At 44.6% G+C, this 24,120-nt stretch overlaps 1 protein-coding gene across 2 annotated transcripts in view; it reads right to left on the bottom strand.

Moving 5' to 3' along the window:
- TMEM51 (transmembrane protein 51) overlaps nt 1-24,120 on the bottom strand; it is a 57,083-nt gene that overhangs the window by 10,761 nt on the left and 22,202 nt on the right. For both annotated transcript variants that reach the window (XM_077457914.1, XM_077457912.1), the window contains exon 2: nt 2,540-3,002. In XM_077457914.1, coding sequence (XP_077314040.1) covers nt 2,540-2,886 — 347 coding nt within the window. In that variant the 5' untranslated portion in view covers nt 2,887-3,002. The remainder of the gene's footprint in view (nt 1-2,539; nt 3,003-24,120) is intronic.

Below are 24,120 nucleotides of genomic sequence, written 5' to 3'. Positions count from 1 at the left end.
TGAACTACAAAATCTGCAGTGCCAACTTGCACAAAAGGTACTTTGTGCACTATACCTGCAGCATTGTGAAGCCAATTAAAAGAATTGCAAGTCATTAATTTTCAATAAAAACGATAATACATCTATTAAGCAGCATGCCGAGGGGGGGAGCAGGGGGAAGGGTGGCTCGAGTACGAATGATATACTGACATTGGGTTATAGAATTTGTCAGTATTGCATGCCACATTAGTTAATTGCTGAACAGACAGAAATGTTCCACATTTTAAGCCACATGCACCAGTGTTAAATTTAGTCGACTAAAATGCGACAAACTAAAAACAACCGAGATGACTATAATACAACTAAAAGTAAAATGGCATTTTAGTCAAAAGACTAAGACTAAATTGAAATTTGACTTCAAAATGAACAATGGTCTGTAGTGCATGTTCATACCTGAATACCATAAATAATATTAGATTTAGATATTAGATTTTTCACTCCAGTAGTATATAACGAGTTTGGAAATTGTAGAGAAATGTTAACTAATGCATTACAATTTAATTAAACCCATTAGCTTTTAGATGACTAAAAAGGAGTTTTAGTCAACTAAAAATGTACTGAAGATTTTAGTCAACTAAAACATAGGACATTTTAGTCGACTAAAATGTACTGAAGATTTAGTCGACTAAATACGATTAAAACTAAAACAATTGCAGAAGACCAAAATGCCATTTTAGTCCTAAGACTAAACTAAATTGAAATCTGCTGCCAAAATGAACACTGACATGCACAATTCACATATTATGCGTTTTGAACCAGTGGGCTCAGGATTTTTATTTGCCTTGGGGCCCACATGGACGCCGGCGTTTACTACAAGCCGTCTGCACAGCAAGTAGTTTTCTTTATATAGGAGATCGTAAAATCAGCATAATTTTCTAATTACTATGGGTGCCAGCAGAGATATTTTGAAAAGATAATGCAAAAAGAGGCAGATGCCCTGGGCGCAATAGTCCAGGGAAGAACCCCTAGCAGCATTTGAAGGTACCCTAGAGCACTGGTTTCAAAACTGTGGCCTGAGGGCCCTTTTCTTGCCGTTATTCGGCCCTTGGGGCACTATTGCTCTCATTGATACAAGGTATTATTTTCTCTTATTGACCCCAACAATGGGTCATACTTCCTTCCACTAATGTAAAGCGTCGGAACATTCCTGCCGCTGACAATGATGGGGCACTGTGCCTCCCACAGGCACCAATGATGGGGCACTGTGCCTCCCACAGGCACCAATGATGGGGCACTGTGCCTCCCACAGGCACCAATGATGGGGCACTGTGCCTCCCACAGGCATGCCAATCATTGGTGGCCCCCCCCCCCAATGATGGGCCCCCCAGGGGCACTGTGGGCACAGCCAACAGCACCAAGTGGGGGCACTGTGCCTCCACAGCACCAAGGAGGCACTGTGCCTCCCACAGGCACCAATGATGGGGCACTGTGCCTCCCACAGGCACCAATGATGGGGCACTAGACCTTTCAGTGATACCAGTGATGGGGCAACTATTCCTTCCACCTATACCAATGATGAAGCACTATTTTTCCTCATACTTACCACAGTCACTATATAAATTTTTATTTTTATTTTACTCCCAGTGACCACAAAGCCCAGGGCATTTTCTCCTCCCAATGGCCATAGTGGGCTATTGGCCCTACTAAAGTCTGGAGGACTGTAAACTGGCCCTTTGTTTAAAACATTTGGAGACGCCTGCCCTAAGGTTTCACAGAACCTTGGTAGATATCAAGAAAATACTCCACACAGTCCCACTGGCCCTATGGTATAATGGGTGGTCTAAATGGCCACTAAGAATGAGCAGGAGGCAGGGGCAGAAGGTGCTATAAGTAAGGCTGCATTAGCCAAAACATATCAGCACTGATCCGGTGTATAGGATGTAGTAAAATAAAGGATAATACCAAGAAGTTATCTAGTTGCCAGCTTAATTTCTGCTTCGGATGTTCGAACAGGGGAATGAAGATCCCCAAGCCTGAGCATCGAACTTCAGCAAGTATTTTTCAATTGCGCGGTTGAGCTTGGGTATCTTCTGCTTGTAGGGGGTGGAAGAACAAGCTTGAACATGATCATGAAGTTCTAGAGCTTTGCCTGCCAGAACATGGCAGGTTTAGCTACACTAACTTTTTTGCCGTTTTTGATTTAGCAATAGAGTCCCTTTAAAGGACAACATCAAAGAATGAAAAGCAGCCAGAAACGTGACACGACAGACTTGGGGGAAGGACTAGGAAGCAGTGTTGTCATATCTTTGCTCACGTGTGTCATTTGGCAGTAGCAGCAAGAACATTGCTAAGTAATCATTATGGATGAGTTGAAGGGATGATCTTCTACTTACGCCCTGAGGTGTAACTGGTTAACAATACTTCTGTAAAAATAGGCGACTTTAGCAGAGCTTCTAAGTTCAGAGTAAAGACATTTTTGTTGCTCATCAACGTATTATTCTTTTGTTTGGGAGAATAAAAGGATTGGTCATACCGGTTTTCTAGATTGACATTTACTTACCTCACATCATTACCCCGGGGAATGGTAACTTCCTGTGGGACGACGTGTACGTTGTCCATGCTTGGGCGCCGTTTCCGTTTGCTGCGTATGCTCAAGCAGATTGCCAACAGAAGAAGTGATATACCTGAACCCACCAAGACGTAGGCTACAGTGAAAGTCTTACTCTTGAGATTGATTTCACCATGGGTTTCTGGCTTGCTGCTATTCCCTTGGGATGGAACAGGATTGTCATTGGTGCCAAATCCCGGGACCAGGTTCCATACGGCCATCACTACGCCGAGTACCAGCAGCCCTACACCGATGGCAGTGAGGGCATAATAGGATCCACTGGCCTTTGATTGGGCCATAATTATGGATATATCCAACCACGGAAAGCTTCTGTGTTTCCTTCGGGTCTTGGTTTACATGTTTTACTGTGCAGAGGAGGCGTCTTCTACCTGCAGTTTAGGCCCATCATCAAGAGCTTAAAAACGCAAAAAAAAAAAAAAAAAAAAAAAAAAAAAAGTTAAATGGTCATCCAGGGAAAAATATACAAATATATAGTTTTAAAGACAGAAGTATACATAAGTAGAATCCTTTTTACAATTGGGTTTGAATTTCTAAAGCTTGGTTGCTGTCAAATATGCGAAATTTGCTGATCCCTTAAACTCAATACATACATTATTTGTATCTGTCCTTAAAGTGGAAGTAAAGTTTTTTTTGTAAACAAGTGGCTGACAGGCAGTGTAGTATGGCAGATGATACACAATTGGTCTCTTCTGCCATAAATGCATCCTTCTGCCTGACAGCTGTCATGTTCATTGAGCAGCGCATGCGCAGCTTAGGGAACATTTACTGCTCCGATCTGTGCCGCAGCAAAGTGAATCCCATGCACATGCACGGGCAAGACCGTTTAAGGAAGGGCAAAAGGGGCAGCTGCCCTGGGTCCCATCATTGTAGTGGGGCCCAAAGCAGCTGCCTCATACTTGCCAACTATCCCAGTTTAAATTCAATTATCCCTTGAAGTTTTAGCCCCTTGCTGTGTCCTGATATCTCAGTGTAAACTTCTGCTGCTGCTGCCCAGCTTTGCCCTATTGCTATGTACAGATGAATTACCTGCAGACCCTGCGTTTACATGTAAATAACCTGCATTGATATGTAAAAAGTAGCTGCAATAATATGTAAATAGTCATTTACCTCAGCATTGATATGTAAATAGAGACGGCATTCATATGTATATCATGTCCCCCTGAGGTCACATCCACCATTACGTCTGCTGAATGCTGCCCACTGGGGAGGTAAAGGGGCATGCTTGAAAGTCCTGCCTACAACTGTGGTTATTAAGCCTAACATCAGCCTGTTTTACAAAGGCAGGCAGTGAGGAGGTGATGTGCTGTAACCTTAAGCAACCAATCAGTGAGCAGTAATGCTGTGCAGTAAACAATTAGTGAGTGGTATAGATGTTCAGTAACCTCTAGCAATCAGTGAGCAGTATTGATGTACAGTAATCTCTAGCAACCAATGAACAAGCAGAAGTCATGTGCTGTAACCTCTAGAAAATAACAGTAAGCCATAATGTGTGCTGTAACCTCTAGCAGCCAGTCAGTGAGCGGTAATGATACAATGTAACCTCTGGCAACCAATCGCAAACGCTGCCCGATCTGATTCAGTAAACTGAATTTGAGTCTAGCTGCTATTTATTGTATGTCTCAAAGCATGTGGAGAGCGAAATTGCGTGGAAGAGGGGGCCCAAGAAAATGTTTGCCCAGGGTCCAGTCAATATTAAAGACGGCCCTGTGCACGGGAGTGGCGTAATTGCGGCCTGGCCTATCAAGTGGCCAAAAGGCATGGGACCTGGAAGAAGACCGGGTGAAGATGGAAGAGCCGGGGGCCCAGCGCTGCACTGAAGGACACCATATGACAGGCAAGTCTGCCACGATCTATCAATATGCTGATCAGACGATTACGGGTGTAATGCCTTACTTAGGTACATAGCTGAGCTCCTCCATGCCTCAGTTTTAAATAAAAATAAAAAAGGGGGGGGGGGTTTCGGTCAAACGCATCCAGAATTTTTGGTTTCGGCCCAGAGTTAAATACGGTGCACCTCTATATAATGCTTATGATCTACCTTAGGCTTTCACTGCTTCAGCCAATCAAGGATTGCAATGCACTGTTCAGCGCCGCAATGCATTGTGGTCAGTTCAGGGGGCCAAACAAACGATCCGTTTGTTCGGATGTCCGCTGAACGATGAAGGTTCAGCCCAAACTTATGCTCAGGCCGAACCGTTTGCCCATCCCCACTCCAGAGGTTCTTTGGGTAGTGGCCAGATGACCACCCATTTATGGTGCCTGCAAGTACCGGGGTCAAAGGCCACCACACCATTTTTTAGCTAAGGTTAGACCAGGGGTCGCCAAACTGTGGCCTGTGGGCCCGTTTGGTCCTTTGCTTGCCTTTATCCTGCCCTTGGGGTACTATTCCTTTCTATTGACACCAATTAGGGAGAACCAAATTTTTCAACTGACACCAGTGGTATAATTCTCTTTCTACTCCCACCGAGGTCGGGGGGGGGCATTTTCTACTCCCACCGAGGTCGGGGGGGGGCATTTTCTACTCCCACCGAGGTCGGGGGGGGGGCATTTTCTACTCCCACCGAGGTCGGGGGGGGCATTTTCTACTCCCACCGAGGTCGGGGGGGGCATTTTCTACTCCCACCGAGGTCGGGGGGGGCATTTTCTACTCCCACCGAGGTCTGGGGGGGGGCATTTTCTACTCCCACCGAGGTCTGGGGGGGGGCATTTTCGACTCCCACCGAGGTCGGGGGGGGGGCATTTTCTACTCTCACCGAGGTCGGGGGGGGGCATTTTCTACTCCCACCGAGGTCGGGGGGGGGGCATTTTCTACTCCCACCGAGGTCGGGGGGGGGGCATTTTCTACTCCCACCGAGGTCGGGGGGGGGGCATTTTCTACTCCCACCGAGGTCGGGGGGGGGGCATTTTCTACTCCCACCGAGGTCGGGGGGGGGGGCATTTTCTACTCCCACCGAGGTCGGGGGGGGGGCATTTTCTACTCCCACCGAGGTCGGGGGGGGGGCATTTTCTACTCCCACCGAGGTCGGGGGGGGGGCATTTTCTACTCCCACCGAGGTCGGGGGGGGGGCATTTTCTACTCCCACCGAGGTCGGGGGGGGGGCATTTTCTACTCCCACCGAGGTCAGGGGGGGGGCATTTTCTACTCCCACCGAGGTCGGGGGGGGGCATTTTCTACTCCCACCGAGGTCGGGGGGGGGCATTTTCTACTCCCACCGAGGTCGGGGGGGGGGCATTTTCTACTCCCACCGAGGTCGGGGGGGGGGGCATTTTCTACTCCCACCGAGGTCGGGGGGGGCCCATTTTCTACTCCCACTGGCCACAGTCCAGCCTTCCTAAAGTTTGGAGGGCAGTAAACTGGCCCTTTACAATTTGGAGACTCCTCGGTTAGAGACTCACACCTTAGTCCTATAGATATCGTTTTTTTATTCTGGTAGGTTCACCTACCTTTTATACCAATCACCTTCGATCAAGAAAGATACATGGCAATACATAAATAAGAATGCAATAAGAGAAGTTGTCCCAGTGTTCACACATTGTTTCTCATCAGAGAGGTTTAAACCATTTTTACAAATATATCAAAATGACTGTTACCAAAGACTTGCCAGTACCCAGAGCCCCAATGTTGACTCAGGGAAACACCTACAGTATCTGTATGACATTGTCCTGGCGTTTCCCGTGTACACATCATTTGCATATTGTCTTTGAAAGTTTTTTTTGGATTACACACCATGTTGATTCTCCAACATTAGAGCTTCAGTGAAAAGTTATTAAATCACCTGCATCCCTGCCAAGAGGAAACAAACAATCTCTAACTACTAATAAAAAGGAACGCAAAGTTTCAAGGGGAAAGAAAATCGGAGTTTAAAAAGGGTGAGCTTCCTGTATGAAAAGGTAGACAGGGTTGTGCCAAGGAAGTAGGCAATAAATAGCTCTTCCAATGTCAGGAGGTTCCTGTTAACACTTGCAAAGATCTTAAAGTGGTTGTAAACCCTTACAACACACTTTGACCTACAGGTAAGCCTAGATTAAAGCTTACCTGTAGGTCCAAGAAATATCTCCTAAACCTATACGGTTTAGGAGACATTTGCCCGAAGACAGCCACCGCTGTCTACGGCGCATGCGCCGTAGACAGCGGCGCGCCGGCGCACTGAGCGCAGCATCGTCCATGACGAAGATCCTGCGCGTGTCGGCTCCCGTGCGCATGCACGGGAGTGACGTCATCACGGCTTCGCCGAATGACAGCGGCGGAGCTGCGAGACCCCACCGAGAAGATGGATGTGCCGGACTACAGGGGACATCAGTGACTTCGCTGGCTCCTGTGTCAGGTAAGTGACACATAATGGACTACTATGCGATGCATAGTAGTCCATTATGCTTTGCAGGGAATGAAAGAGGAAGTAAACCCATCAGGGTTTACTTCCTCTTTTAAAAATATTTGTTTTTTTAAATCTCCGCAAGCAGAAATCGTGTGAAATGTTTTTTGTTTAACGTACATCTAAAATACTTTTCCTAAACTGTTACTAAACCCAGGACCCTGCATTCACTATATCTGTTCTCCCACAGTACACAGAACATGGAAATGCAATTTTTGAAGTAAATATAAACTGCAAAATACCCTCGCTCATTAGTGGTATATAGCAGTCTTGTGACTTCTATCAGTGTCTGGTCAATGCTTGTAGGAGGAGTTTTCTTTCTACTCTGACTACCCTATGAGGCTGCAGGACCTCTGACCCTCTGTCCGATTGGCTCTGTGCTGTTCACATGCACCCTCCCAAGAAAACAAAACAAAATAAAAAACCAAAAAAAAAAAAAAAAAAAAAAAAACACAAAACACACACAACTCTTCAGTAATGTACAACAAAGTGAGCATGCACAGCTTGCTTAGGGTTGCCACCTGTCCAGGATTCACCCGGACAGTTCGGGTTTGGAATCTTGTGTCCAGGTTTCAGTCTGCCTGAAACCCGGACACATTATTTAGACTGGGCTCTGGCTCCCCAAGTAACTGAGATACAGTGGAACCTTGGATTAGGAGCATAATCCGCTCCAGGAGAATGCTTGCATTTTAAAGTGAGTCAATGGAAATAAAGATAATTCATTCTGCATGGACTTCTATTGCATGCAATACCGCATGTGGCCCGAGGTGGGGGGCACTGAAAATACTCTGTGATAGCTCGGCTGAACTCGGAAAGCCTTAGGGAAGGCTCAGAAACACTCAGGAACTGAGTATTTCCGAGTGATTCTGAGTATTTCCAAACTGTTCCAATTGTCACTGGTGCCCCCGCACCTCTGGCGAAATGCGGTACTGCACACCCCATTAGCTTGAATCCTCCTAGTTTTGCAAGAAAATGCTAGCAAACCGAGTCAGAATTGAAAAAAAAAAAAGTTGCTTGTCTTTCAAAATGCTTGTTAACTGCATTACTTGTTAACCGAGATTCCACTGTAGTCGCACAAAAATCTGTTGCCATTCGGGAGCTGCAGATCGCTGTCTGGGGGGGGGGGGGGGGGGCAGGTTTGACATCACTAGGGGGGGACCATGATGTCAGAGCAGTTTGGCCACACCCACTGTTTGCTGCAACGAGCTGCATTACCACCACTCTCCTTGGGGCACCCAAAAGGTGTCCCAGGTCTTTTATAACCCTATTGTGTATACCACGAAAATTAATATACCCTGTGCCGCTAAAGTGTTCGGGTATGGCTTGAAGAAAAGGTGGCAACCCTAAGCTTGCTCCCAAGGCTCTGGACTATCAGGAAATGAAGGGGAGGATCAGAGAAGACAGGATCAAAACATCTTTTTTACAATGCAGAGGATTAACCCCTTAGGGTCCACAGCGATTATAACAAGCATGCTTTACTGTATATACAGACTAATGTGTTACTGTTGTGGGTTTAGTTACACTATGTACAAGGCACAGATCTTGAATCACAACAGGTGGGTTATATCCCACATGGTTAGGTGATTGGACAATGACAGACACTGAAAGGGTTAACACATCTAATATAACCCTCCCCACCAGGCAAGCCTCAGTTTCATAGCAAGCAATGCTAGGACCATAGTCCTGTGTTCTCTACCCTGTTCCAAGAAAAGGATTTTTACAGGTAAATCCAATTTTCTTTATCATACAGTACAGGACTTGGATCTTGAATCATAATAGGTGGGATGTAATAAATAAGAAAAATGAGGGGAGGGTAACCTGGCAAATAACCTGCCAACAGACCTCCAAACAAAAAGGCCAAACATTCCCAGACTGCAACAACTTGCAGCCAAAACTGGCATCGGCAGAGGCTTGAACATTCACCCAATAGAATGTGTGAACAGAGGACCAGGTAACAGCCTTGCACAGCTGTTGCTAGAATGCTCAAAAATGTGGCAACAGATCTAGTAGAATGAGCCTTAAATTGGAAAGAGAATCTACTTCAGGGCATAGGCAGGAGAAATGATCCCCCGGGGATTGTGGAAAGAACCTTATTCAAGACCTCAGGAGAAATTAAACAAAGTCCTATTTTCTGATAAAGGCCGTAGCTGCGAGGTAAATCCCCACAGCCCACTCTACATCCAGGCAATGTAGGGTCACCTTCTTTGAACCCTAAGGGGAAAGGCAACCTGTGAAGCAGGATGGTTGATGGACATTGAGCCATAAGGTCTGCCTGGTCCAGAAAAGGCCAAGCATCTTCTGCTTGCTTGCGAAGAACGTTTAAGAACCAATCCCTTCTGTGGCCAGTGTGGGGCCACCAGAATCACTGGCACGCGTTACCTCAATCCTGTGAAGCAGACATGGTAGCAACTGAAGAGGGCTTGGAAAAGCATTGATCGGTTGGAATTGATCCAATGGAACCAGAAGAGCATCTACTGCAAATGCTTGAGGATTTCACGTTCTGGCCACAAACCTGTCTAGTTTCCTTTAAATATGGTTGCCAGAAGGTCCACATCCAGAATCTCCCACTGACAACAGATCTCCTGAAACACGTCTGGATGCAGTGTCAACTCCTGCTGACTAAAGAAGTCCATCTGCCAATTCTCCATTCCCATGATGTGCAAAGGGAATATAGCTTGCAGGTTGGTCTAAGCCCAAGCCAGAATGAGAGCCACCTTCTTTTGAGCTGTGCTGCTTCTTCTGCCTTTTGCGGTTTGATCTAAGCCACTGTCGTGATTTTGTCCAACTGCACTGTGTGTGGGCAGCCTCTGAGATGAGCAATCCAGTGTAGATGGGACAGGTAAATGGCCCTCAATTCCAGGACATTTCCGGAGCTGTGGCAGTCCCCAGCCCCCTGGCTAGCATTTTAGGGCTGGCATCCATGGTGAGAATGGCCAAAGTCAGGAGGCAGGATCTGCAATGGACTGGAAAATCCACCAAGTCAAAAACCGCCTGGCCTTCAGACACTTGGGCCGATGAGTCGACCTGTTCTAAGCTGACAGAATGCTGTACTGTCAAGATCTGGAATGCCATTGAGTGTACAATACTACATTGAATAAGGACACCTTGACCCCAAGAATCCTTACTGAGTGGCTCGTCGTGGAGCAGAAGTTCTGAGCCTGCACCCAAATAGAGAACTTTCTGTAATAAAACACATTTTGCTGGGATATGTCTAGAACTAGACTTCAGGCACTGAGACAGCTCCAGAATTCTGGAGATTGAAAACCCAAAGTCCTGTTGACAACCTGCATTCTCCCACATAAGGAGGTCATCTAGATGAAGAATGTGAATCCCTTGGAAACGTATAAATGCCAGGACCTTTGCAAAGACTTGCAGGTGAAATCAATCTCAAGGGAAAGGCCATTAACTGATGATAATCTTGCACCGCAAAGTGCTTATGCAGAGGGAAAAATTGTGATGTGCAACTGGAACCCAAGACCCGAGGCAGGAGCAATGTGAGGGGCAAAGCATCCATGTTTAAATGGGTCAGCACCCAACTCCGGTACACAGAGCGAGACTTTTTCCCCCACCTTGGACAGGCACATTCCTTACTTCTATAGACACGAGAGCCTCAAGGACAGGGATCCCCTGCAATTGGGCTACAGCATTGGACCTGTAGAGGCTTGGTGCAGCTTAATGCAGAAGTAAACCCATCGATTTAACAGTTTCAAAACACTGTTACATACCTTGCATGTGCCGGGAATGTTACTGTCACCTCTGGTTATGCTCTCAACCAAACTGTCAAACCATCCAATGGCTGGTGTCATAACTAATCACATGTGCAGCATTATGGCAGTTGAAGTTTAAACAGAGGCCAAAATGCCAGCTTCCTTGGCTGAAAATGATATGAGGGTTTAGTTCCACTTTAAAGATATCTCCTTCTACTGTTTGTCTTCAAATGTTTCTACATTCATTCTATAGTCTCTCCACCCAGAGACATGTCCATCACTTAAGGACACTAACAAAATATTGAGGCTTGCCTTGTGGAAGGGGATTATATGAGGGCGCGTTAGAGCTTTGGTGGCTTTGTCAGTGTGGCATTTAACCCGTTATGACTCAAGACCTGTGTCCTGTACGATACAGAAAAAGATTTACTAGACTTAACACTACATCTTTGGCACAATCATTCTCCCCATACGTCTTTAGAGCTACTAACACCAGATGGGTAGAGTAGCTTGATGTTATGGCAGCTGGGCACATTTACAATATTCAGGGGGATGATACAGATATACAGGCATGATACAGAAAAAAAGTCACTATGGATTTTCTGCAACATTCTCCAAAAAATAAATAAAATTAGACATAAGCCGCTACTACTCTGTAGTAATTACTCTAATCCTATGAGACAAGTATGCTGTCATCACTGCGTATTACAAGGATATTATAACACAAAGGCCATTAAGTAATGCCAAGGGCTTCCTCAGACACCAACAATGCAGAGTTCAGGCTGGTGACACATTATAAAGCCATCTCTCATGGAAATGTAAAAGGAGAGCTCTGGGCAAAGTACACAATACAGCATTAAGCACAATAAGAACTTACCTACGCCAAGTGGTTTTCATTCACTGATATAGGACACCTATTTAAAAAAGGTAATAACACCAGAGACTGTTGATCCAGGGAATATCTTATTGCCTCCAGACGATCAGGAAGGATTTTTTTTCCCCCCACTGGAGCAAATTTGACTAGGTTTAAAAGGGTTTTTTGTTTTGCCTTCACCTAGATCATCCTTAGGTTTGTATATGGAGGCATTCTATTATTTTTTTGATTGATTGAACTAGATGGATGTGTATTTTTTTCCAACTTATTTCTACTGCTGTGAAGCCTGCTATAACCCAAAAGTGGACATATACCATATTTAATTGTAGATCAAAGAGGGTGCCAACAACTTTTATCCTTTGGTACAGGCACTTATACAAATCACATTAGAAAAAAAATAAAAAATAAAGTATAAATTACACGTTATTAGGTATTGTGACTAATCGCAAATTAAAAGAGTAACTGTACGGTTATTCAAACTATAGCTGAAATTACTTCTAAACCTTACCCATGTGTCCCATTCAATGATTTCTCCATTTACTGATCATCTCCAGGTGCGATAGTGCAAAAACCTCTGTCCAGGACCTATTGCTGCCCATGCATTCATTGGGGAGATTTCCCCTCACTTCCTGTTCAAGTGACCACACAGGAAGCAAGTGTAAATTTCCCCAGCAGGGGCATGAACTGGTATAAAAACCAGACAGGAGGTTCCACCCCCCCCCCCCCCCCCCCACTATCCAAATTGCTGAAGTTGAGAATTTATAAAACTCACATAAAAAGACCTTGGATGAGATTAATATGGCATTCTGGCTGCTCTGTGCCAGGAAACGTCTTCATCCTCCTAGTGTCCAGCACTTTGCAAAACGTTTCACTTTCGCAAAAGCGGACAGGGCTGTAGCTGTAACGTCGCCATTAAAAAAAAAAAAAAGGTTGAACTCCAGGAATGCCATACCTGATCGGCCTCTGTGGAATCTGTAAATCTCTGTAGTAGCCCAGAGCTAGTGTAGTAGCCCAGCCGCAGTCCTCCAGGTGCTGTACCAAGTGGGTACTTTTATTTAGGCCTTAGGCCCCTTTCACACTGACGTCCCGTTCAGGCCCGCCTGTCAGTTTTTCAGGCGGACCTGAACGGGTGCTCCATAGAGCTCTATGGAGCGTCGGATGTCAGCGGTGACATGTCCGCTGACATCCGACCCGCACCGATCTGAAAAAGTGTAACGGAGGAAAAAGCTATTTTTCCATCCGTCTGCGGATCGGATCGGATCGGGTGACGACGGGCACTGTGGTCCGTCGTCATCCGATCTCCCATAGGGGAGAGCGGCGCTGTGACAGGTCTGTCCCTGCGCAGTATGCAGAGACAGACCTGTCATCTCCCTGCTCAGCGGGGATCGGCGGAGTGATCCCCGCTGAGCATACGGATATCCAGGGGGGCGGATCAGAACTGATCCGCCCCGTGTGAAAGGACCCTTAAAGTGCAAGTTCAGCCAAAAAAAAAAAAACAAACAAACACACACACACTCTAAAAATGTTTGGCAGCCACATTCTATAACTAATCCAGTGAAGCAAAAATCGCTATACATGCCTTCTATCCAGTGGGCATATGCCCTGTAGAAGACACCACCGTCAAAGTCTGGGAAGTGACCTTACCCATAGACTTACTATAGGGCTTCTGTTGCTGGCGGCCTTACTTGCACATGCCTACACTGAGAAGCCGCCACTGACAGTTCGGCATGGGACTGGATTGGCTGCAGAAAGATGTATAGCGATTTTTGCTTTCCAGGGGATAGATAGATCAGTCTAATGCCTCATACACACGGTCGGACATTCCGATCACAAAATCCGTCTGATTTTTTTTCCGATGGATTTTGTGGTCGAAAACTTGTCTTGCATACACATGGTCGCACAAAGTTGTCGGAAAATCCGATCGTTCGGAACAAGGTGATGTCAAACGCGTACGTTGGGACTATAAACGGGCCAGTAGCCAATAGCTTTTGTCTCTTCGTTTATTCTGAGCATGCATGGCACTTTGTCTGTCGGAATGGTCTACACACAATCGGATTTTGTTGTCCGAAAATTTTAGATTCTGCTCTCAAAACTTTGGTGTCGGAAAATCCGACGGAAAAAGTCAGATGGAGCCCAAACACGGTTGGATTTTTCGACAACATGATCCAATCGCACATTTTCCATCGGAAAATACAACCGTGTGTACGGGGCATTAGAATGTGGCTGCCAGTAGATTTAGAGTTCGTTTTTTTGGCTGAACTTTCCACTTTAAATCCCATCAGTTTGCCGTTTGTGTCCCTTTGGCAAGATTTCCCTTGATCTCACAGATGCAACAGGAAGGGAGTAAAATTTCTATGAAGTTGAGGGGAATTCTTCCCGTAAACAGTTGTCACAAGAACAGGTGTCTAGGTCGGTGCAGCATTTACCCTTACTTCTTCCTCTGGTGACAGCTCAAAATTTCTGGGTCTTCCATTCCATCAGTCACCAAGACAGAGGTGGAGGTGAATTACCTCAACAGGGACACAGACAGTAACAGATAACTGTCTGGGGTTCGAAAACGTACTTACTGCCTAACATTAGAATTAAATAATAATAATAAACACATGTTTAGCCAAGCATACACTTTAAAGGTCTTATCTGAAGTCGGTTTATTATAATAAAGTCTGTAGTACGATTAGTAGTAGCACCATATGTATTAATGGAATACATATATTAGTAATAGGAGCAATAAATAGTAAATTATAAGCCAACAACAGGTACAACAACCACCACAAGTACAACAACAACCACCACAAGTACAACAACAACAACAACCACCACCAAAAGAGCAATAAATAGTAACATAATATAAAAGGCTACTACTAGAAAAAGGTCAAACAACCACCACCACCACCACCACTACTACTACTAGGCCTGGTTTATTTATAATTCCAGCAATCTAAAAATTCAGCCCTGCATTAGCAGCCAATATACTGCTAAACTATAAATAACATTGGCAAACATTGTGGGTGAGGGACCTGCAGAAGGTGCAAAGTTTCAACTGTAATGGATCCATCAATATTCCACCCTACAAATCAATTTCCAGGGCTGGATACAGCAAGCCTAGATAGAACCTGCTTAGTTCCACCCAGCTAATGGATCATAGTTGGGTGTACCTGAACAGTGATCTAAAACAAATATGGGGAGTTGGCCTCCTGAGAGACAAATCGATGAATAGATAGGATAGATATAACACCAGTTATGCTCTTAATAAGCCAGCTTGTACTTAAATCCTTGTAAATCCATTTTAATTGCCTTGACACCTTGTAAAATACTTTCATCATTCTCCTCCTTATATGTTGGGGTGTGCTAACTTTTATAACGTTGAGCTTTAAATAATTGGTAAGAAAATTTAAATTGGGGCCAAAACTTTATTCCCCCGGCTTCAGCTAGACTAACAGACGGTTATAACTTGTCAGTTTATTTTTTTTGTTGTGTTTTGGTGTCTTTACATCTGTGTCCCATTGCTTCCCCCTAAAGTGAAGAAATCCCTGGTTGTCACCAAAGCTAGTGTCCCCTTTGCAAGATTTTCTCTCTTTTCCTGTGCTGGTGGAACCTCAAAATTTGGGATTTTCTGTCGCTGGTAACTATAAACAGGACAAATAGAGACCAGCATTCTAAACCAGGGGTGTCCAACCCATGGCCCAGGAGAGTTCAGCATTCAGCCCAGGGCATGTCTGGAAGAACCCTGTACCCCCCCCCCCCCCCCCAATCTCAGTTTCTCCCCCTGCTCCCAACCTCTCCACACAGCAAATAACAGGGTTGCCAAATGCCACTAAATTCAAGAACAGCTTGTAATATCTATCATTTTTACATCTGTCCATGAATGTTTGTTATGGACATGCAGTCCACATATTTTACAAACGGTCCTTGAATTTAGGCTAGGTTCACACTACTGTATGTGGTTATGGGTGCTGTTCCAGCACCTGCAACCACCCTAAATCAAACGCGCGCTGCTCTTTACAGACATGTGGGGCGGGTTACCAGTCATTCTTAATGGCACCCCCATGCATCTAATAACGCAGTCAGGGGCGGACTGACCATTGGGCCACTCGGGCACTGCCCGAGGGCCCCAGCCCACTAGGGGGCCCCATCAGGGTTGGCAGCCTCAGTAAAACCAGGGAAAGTATGTAAAAATCTTTTTTTTTTTCTCTGAAATGTCCCTTACCGACATCCTTTTGGTCTAAAAATCCAGAGATTATAGCTGCCCCACCTCTCCAGTACCTTCTCAGCCAAAAGAAACATGTCTGTGTAGTGTGTGTGTGTGTGTGTGTGTGTGTGTGTGTGTGTGTGTGTGTGTGTGTGTGTGTGTGTGTGTGTGTGTGTGTGTGTGTGTGTGTGTGTGTGTGTGTGTGTGTGTGTGTGTGTGTGTTGTATGGCCCCATAATGTCCGATTTCCTGGGGGCCCCATAATCTCCTATTACCTGGGGGCCCCATGAGTTGTCAGTCCATCTCTGAACACAGTGCATTCTCAACTGTAGGAACCGTCCCTGCAGTTCAAAAATGGTGCAGGAACCTTTTTCTTGCATGAAATACAGGCACAGCAGGTAATTCAAGTGAATGGGCTCCATGCCCAAGAACATGTGGCCCAAGACAATTCCTCTTCTTCCAGTGCGGCCCAGGAAGGTCAAAAGCATTGAACACCCATTTTATAAACCCTCTCCACTGTATCCAAAATGTATAACAAGTTTTGCTTTTAGTTCTACTCACAGCAGGAGCACGATGCGCCTCCATTCACCCTTTCAGGTATGATTTCAGCCCCAATTTTAAGTGGTTAATCCTAAAAATGGTTAATCCTGCGGATTGTGTAAAAAGTCTGTTTAACCCTGTCTTCTCTGACCCTCCCCTTCTTCCACTGTTCCCAATCCATCACCTTACAGTACAGAGCCTTGGGGGCACTCTGCACATGCTCAGTTTGGCGTGCATTGCTAGAGTATTTTTTCCCCTTGGGGGAGTGTATGTGGTCAGCACAGAGCCAATCAGCAGTGTCCAGACAGAGGGTGAAGGGTCATGCAGCCTCAGGACAGTCAGGGGAGAATGAAAACTTCTCCTACAAACTTTAACCAGACATGGATAGAAGTCATAAGACTGCCATGTACTGCTGATGAGAAAAAAAAGGTTTTTAACAGTTTGTATTTACTAAAGCAATTCAATTTCCAAATTCTGTGTACTGTGGGAGACCAGATATAGTGAATGCAGGCTCCTGGGTTTAGTAACACTTTAAAAAGGAAGTTCCACACATTACTTTTACCTATAGGTAAGCCTCTAAGATTTACCTATAGGTAGCATTAATGTGCACCGTTTTAGGAGATATTTACGTTACATGCAGCCAGTGACGTCAGTGGTGCATGCGCTCTGAATGAACGGCCAGTCGCGTCGTTCCGATCCCTGTGCCGTAATCAGCGGCTCCCGCGCGCAGTCACAGAGCCGGAGTCCGCAAATCCGGGTGGAGATGGGAGTCTGCTGCAGCTCTGAGATGTTGGCATGGGAGGGCTTCGTTTTAAGGCAAGTTTAACATAATGTGCTAGTATGCGATGCATACTAGCACATTATGCCTTTATCTTGCGGGTGCAAAAAAAACTAAAAAATAAATAAAGGCCTTTAAAAAGTAGAACGTTTGCTTCCTCCCCCCTTCTGCTGCCACACTTGGCACCTTTCGTGGGGGAGGGAGCGGTTACCCATTTTTGACAGGTACCCATCCCCACTTCCAGATGACCTCACCACAGGAAGGCCCCCTAGAAATTTGGCCCCCTCCTCCTTCCCCTGCCGCCGGGCCATTCACAAAATGCAGTGGTTTACCTTACAAGAAATGGCAGCAGCATCATCCGAGAGATGATTGAAATAAAATCAGCTGGGGCTGAAATCGTTGGATCCCTGGGCAGGGAAAGTGTCCTAATATTACAGTATTTGTAGCTGCTGACTTTTCATTTTTAGAAGGGGACTATATAGCATTTGTGCTCCGTGTTAATCGTTTTGTAATATTCTCCCAACTCCTTTAGCTGGGAAGACATAGGGGGTGAGACATTGGAGCAGAAAATATGACAACTATGTAAGTGTTATATAAACACAGAACACTGGCAGCGTGTTATGGAAACATTATCCTGTATACAGGGCACAGGAAACCTCTTCATAAACACAGCAAAATAAATAGATCATGCTGGGTAGGCATTAAAGTGGAAGTAAACCCACTTTTTTAACTTTTACCTACAGGAAAGCCTATAATAAGGCTTACCTGTAGGTAAAAAAAATATCTCCTAAACCTGTACGGTTTAGGAGATATTCCCCTCGGTATGCGCCGCTGACTGCAGCGGCGCATGCGCACAAGGGGGTTCTCTCCGTGAAAATCCGGCAGCGCTCGCCCGGCCGGATTTAAATCTCCCGCGCGCATGCGCGGGAGTGACGATATCGCGGCTCCGGCCACTCACAGCGCCGGAGCCGCGATACCCGGAAGAGACGCCGAGGGAGCATGTCGGCTTCCTCGGCGTGGATCGGGCGAGATGTCGGGGCCTCGTTCTAAGGTAAGTATTTCATAATGAGCTAGTATGCGGTGCATACTAGCTCATTATGCCTTTTGCTTTGCAGGTTTTAAAAAAAAAAAAAAAAAAATGCGGGTTTACTACCGCTTTAACCACTTGACCTCTAAAAGATTTACCCCCCTTCATGACACCAGGCCATTTTTTGTGATAAGGCACTGCGTTACTTTAACTGACAATGCACGGTCATGCAATGATGGAAATAAAATGTATGGCCTTTCCCCACAAATAGAGCTTTTTGGTATTTGATCACCTATGCATATTATTTTTTACTTTCTGATATAAAAACATATCCATTAATAATAATATAATCAAATTTCCTTATAAAATGTAGGCCAATAAGTATTCTGCTACATATTTTTGGTAAACAAAAACCCAATAAGCGTGTATTTGATTTGTAGATGCTATAACTTGTGCGCAAACCAAACTACGGGATCTAGACTAAATTTTTTTATATATATATATATATATATATATATATATATATATATATATATATATATATTTTTTTTTACTATGGCAGTAAGGTCCCCAGGCCTCCTTTGGTCTGAGGAGAACCTCCAGGGACAAGAATAGTTGACCTCCTTCTGTATTTGGTGGGTTGCGAGGCATAGTGGGTGCAAAGACTGAACGTCATTGGACGCCAGACACTTCTTGGAGCTCGGGGCACATGACACATGTCCCCCCAGACAGCTATCCAGGTGGCACAGAACATAGATCACCTGACTCCAACCGAATATATATCAGGCAATGGGATTCAAGAAAACCCTTGCCCATTAGCGGCGATACTCCACATACCCATAACTTGACCTTGGGTCGCCTTTCTCATTTCTATTACCACCAAGTACCCTGCCACCTAGTGATAGAAGAGAAAAGTGCAACAAGGCCAAATTTAGGGAGAAATCAATAGATCTCTATCAACCAGGATAGCTACTCCTAGCAAGTAAATTGGCGAGGAGCTCTCTGACTAAACTACAGGGTGCTACACTAGTAATGGCAGCGATTAGCAACTTATAGCATTACTGCAATATTGCCGCAAACATTCTGACACAAACAGACCCTTTTGACATATATAAAGTGCTGGTGCAAATTTATAGTGCAATCTTATAAAGTGCATCCATGTATATAATGTGCTGTGCATGTGCAACTTCTGCTGTGAAGACTCTAGAGACACTCCGTGCTCCCCTTCTGGGTCCCCCACTCGCCAACAGTAATCTTTCAAATCACCAAGTCTTTATCCTTTTTGTAGGTTAGGGCATTACCTTCCTGCTCCTCCAATGATCAGATTTCCATGGTAAGTATGTGTTAATAAAAAATACCAATGAAGAGAGAAAGATGTATAGTACTGCTTGGTTTATTTGTTAAATATCCAATACACTTACATCAAAGAAAGGTTTGAATTTGCAAAATTCACCACCTTGGCATAAAAAACCACCATCACTAGGTCTTCTATGCATGTCCCCAGAGTGACGCGTTTTACTCCTCCCACTGGGTGTCTTCAGTAGGGGTCTACTGAAGAAACCTACATCTGACGACACACGTCGGGGGGTGGAGCCTACATGCCGACATCATACCACGGCCATTCCGCTTTACATTGTATCCATGCTCGTACAGCCAGAACAGCCTATAGTGGGAATACATTTTCTATTACAGAGCACTAGATTTCGCCATTTTCTTTGATATACATGCCCATCATTGCACTGCGGCATGTTCGCTTACCAGGTGGAGGATATGTTTGTACTAGAGGATGTCCAGTGCTGACATCATGCCAGTCTCTCTACATATCCCCAGAGGGGGAACTGCCTTTGTTTGACCCGCTGGTGAAAGGGGTAAAACCATGGAGGTTATTTGGGTGGAGGGAAACACCGAGTGATAGCTGCTACTTTTTATCGATTCTTTGTCACTTACACATTTATTTACACAGATTGATTTCATTATTATTTTTTTGTCAACGTTCCCATCATGCCTTGTGTTTTTCCTACAACCAAGGAACTGGTTCCTCAACTTGATAACCACAAACAATGTGTGTTTAATCAATTGTAGGAACTTTTCACCAGTGGTGAATCAGAGTGAGATAAGACAGGTGAGGACATTGGCTGCCAACAATATCTACAAGAATCCGGAGGTTCAAGGACAAAAAAAAAAAAAAAAAAAAAAAAAAATAAAAAAAATAAAAAGCAGCAGAAAGAAAGAACAGATTATGAAATATCGTCAGGACCATTATTTCCTTTACATCAGATTAATAAAAGTCACGAAAGCCTATTAATGGTTTATTAATGGCCGTGTCTTATGTAATAACATTATTAGAAAGAAAAACCTCATAAAAAATTACTGATTTAATGAGAGAAGAATAAAAATAAATAAAAAATAAATAACACATCAACCATCCGTTTATAATGAAGAGATCAAATTCGATTTTAAAGCTTAATGAACCAAAAAGTGGGTGCCCACCTACTAAAAGTCAAAAATACTAATATTCTTCACTAGACCCAAGGATGCTGAGAAAACTGTTGGTTTCGAAACCCGTATGGTCCCATCGTATGGCTAAAACCATTCTAGAACCACAGCAAAAAGCAGCCTAATATCAGAGGGGAAAATGGAGAGCTTGTGTAGCTGCTGACTTGTTAGGACATGGCGCAACCCTCGATCTCTGTAACCATGTGATCGGCTGTGTCCAATCACAGCCGGTCACACGTAAACATGGAGATGCTGGTAATCGTCTCTCCTCGCCTCACACTGACAGTGTGTGGCAAGGAGAGCCGATCAGCGGCATCTCTAGGATTGTAATCAGGTCACTGATCATCAGTGCCCTGATTACAATATAGTGGCAGCAATCAGTGCCCATTGGTGATGCCAGTCAGTGCTGGCTATCAATGCCGCCTATCAGTGCAATCAATGCCCATCAGTGCCACCCATCAATGCCCACCAGTATAGCCTGTGCCACCTAATGCCCACCAGTTCAGCCCCTCAGTGCCGCCTCATCAGCGCACATCGGTGAAGGCGAAAAATTACTTTGTTACAAAATTTACTGGCAGAAAAAAAAAAAAAAATCACAATTTTTGCTTTTTTTGGTAAAAATTTAAAAACCCAGAAGTAATTCAATACCACCAACCTTCTGGGGCTGAAATGGTTAAAACCCTACACTAAAACACCAAAACCACATGCATGCAGTTGCGTTGCGTCTCCACTCAGTAGAATGAGTAGCGTTCAGCAAGCAGTACTGCCCGCTGAGGGCGACAACAGGGGAACATTTTTTGCCTTATGGCTGTGGCATGTGTACACCCCCTTTACAGCAGGAGAGGGAGTGGTTGAGGGGGGCGGTTCAACCATGTGGGCTCACCGCACTCCAACTGCTGATGTAAATGAGGCCCTAACTAAATCATTGGCCTGGAACAACCATGCAGCAAATAAAAAGGTTTTTTTCTGCTCTTCCACATTTGCAATGGCATAGTTCACACCAATTCCAGTGCATTCCAGTTCTACTTTTTTTTTTAGAACACGTTGCATTTTTTCCTGCACTGAACTGTACTGGAATGCAGTAAAACGCATCAAAAGTGCACAGAACACACAAGTCCTTATATAAGAAAAAAAAATGCACCAAAAACGTGTCAAAAACGCACATGCAAAAAAGTATCCGTAAGTATTTATGAGTAGTAGGTGTTCCCCTGAGCACTCACATAATATGCAGCACTTCCCTACAGCAGTCTCAGCTCTGGACTCCAGCTGGTCAATGTGGCAAAATGACTTTCACCTGGCACAGCTCATTAGGCAATCTGTGTAATGGGCCAGCACACTCCTGCCCTCTACACAGCTCATCAATTACCAGTCACATGGAGGTAATTATCACCTTCCTACAAGTCTTCTTTGTTAATCTTTAGTCATCCTACAGGCGGGGCGGATTTCCAAGATCTCTGCACTAGATAAAAACAAAGACAACCTGTCTCCATATCTATGGTAGTAAAGAAGAGAGGTACCTGTAAAAGGTGGCCATATACATATAGATTTCAACAGATTCCTCTGTCCATGCCAACAGCACTGAAGGACAAACCTCCCGCAGCAAGCCATTGTATTCTGGTAGCTGGCACCATCGGCTCTCAGAAGAACCGAACAGTGATTGGAAACTCCAAACCCACTTAAAAAGGGATTGTAAACCCTTCCATATGTCCAGTGAAGTGCCTGGCCTCAGGTAATGCACAGAGATGAAACAAATCCTCCTGCACAAGTTGTATCTATTTACAGCAGTCTCCTCTACATCCAAAGTGTAGAATTTATACAGAATCTGTCAGCTCTGAAAAGCAGGGGGTGGAGAGCTGAAGTTACATCAGTGAGAAAAGCTCAGAGAGCCGATTGGAGGGAAGGGACACACCTTCACACAGGAACAGAGCTGAGGCTGTTGGAGGTCCCTCCTGTGTCACCATTTTTCTCTTGGTGTCAGAAAAAAAAAGAAAAAAAACTGTCATAAGTGACTCATGCTAATAGCAGAGGAAATAGTCAGCAGACACAAATGATACTCAGCGCTCTGGATTGAGACGTACACACTATAGAGGTATATGCTTTATTCATATTTCAGGTCTGAGATTACAACCACTTGCCAGCAGCCGTCGTCATACTGCGGCAGGTCGGCTCGTTCCTGCAGATAGCCGTAGCTGTATGTCAGCCCTGTAAACCGCTATAGCAGGCGCGTGCCCGCTGCACGGCAGGGGAGCTGATGCACGTGGCTCGCAGCCGCGATATTCACCGGCCACCCACGATCGCTGCACAGGGAGCCCCAGAACGGGGATCTGTCAGTGTAAACAAACACACCCCACTCCACATGCAGGCAGCCCCATTCATGTCAACTGGGACAGCCACTGCGCCTAATTTAACATTCATACAAGTGTGCCCCCTTGAACCCACACTGTCTGCATTGGGGGGACATGCACAGATGTTAAATTGAGAGATGCGGCTGTGTCCATGCAGCTTCTGAGCTCCAGTTGACATGAATGCTCACAGACGCACAAAACACCTTGTGCATCCAAACATAGCACGCATGTGTGAATTTTTTTATATATATATATATATATATATATATATATATATATAAAATTATCTTTTCTCCCACCACACACTGTGGATATAAATCAATGATGGAAAAAAAAAAAAAGAAAAGATTTTTTTCGATTATCAAATTTTAATAAAATGCTTTTGGAGTAGAAAAATCTACCTAATGATAGTTTTCTATTTAAGATACATGAATAATTTAGTTTATTCAGCATGAAAGGAGCTTAGTTATGTAGCCCGAGGCTGTACATTCTGCAATATTTACATTTTTGGTAAACTTATTCAGTGTATCCAAGCTGAGATAACATGCACTGCATTGATGCATTCACACAATTTCACAGTAACCAGGAGATAAAACAAAGTTCAGGAATATTCCTTTATCCCATTGTTTTGCAAATCTATGTACACTACAAACTGGATGATTGAATCGGTTCAGTTATCGCTGTTTTACTAACCTGACAGCTTGTTATTCTAAATAGGAAATCTTCATTTTGTTTGCAAATATTAAAGATTCTAACTACCAGCAAGAATGAGTCCTTACGTTTAAAGAGCACCTGTCATTTCAGAGCCATCATGGCAGCGCCTGTTAGCGGAGATCACTGCCGCCACGTCCCTCACCTTGTTGTGTCCCTACCGCATCACCAGCCGTCCCATTAAAGTGAATGGGACTGTTGGGGAGTCAATAGCGGGTCAGAGGAGGAGCCACTGCGGGACAGATGACAGTTTAACTCTTTAAAAATTACTATTTAAATCCAATCCACCCTTCACACACACACACACACACACACACTTCAGGAAGTAGATTCCCAGACAACCTGTAAGGTTGAGGATTTTTAGCTATATACAGCCGTGGCCAAAAGTCTTTAAAAAAAAAAAAAAAATTACACAAATAACATTTTCACAATGTCTGCTGCCTCAGTTTTTATGATGCCGATTTGTATACACTCCA

The sequence above is a fragment of the Lithobates pipiens genome, unplaced genomic scaffold, assembly GCF_037356315.1.
Source record: "Lithobates pipiens isolate NorthernLeopardFrog02 unplaced genomic scaffold, aLitPip1_a1.2 Scaffold_27, whole genome shotgun sequence".
Lineage (NCBI taxonomy): Eukaryota > Metazoa > Chordata > Amphibia > Anura > Ranidae > Lithobates > Lithobates pipiens.
Note: the sequence above shows the minus strand (reverse complement) of the source record. Positions and strands in the feature narration are given on the sequence as shown.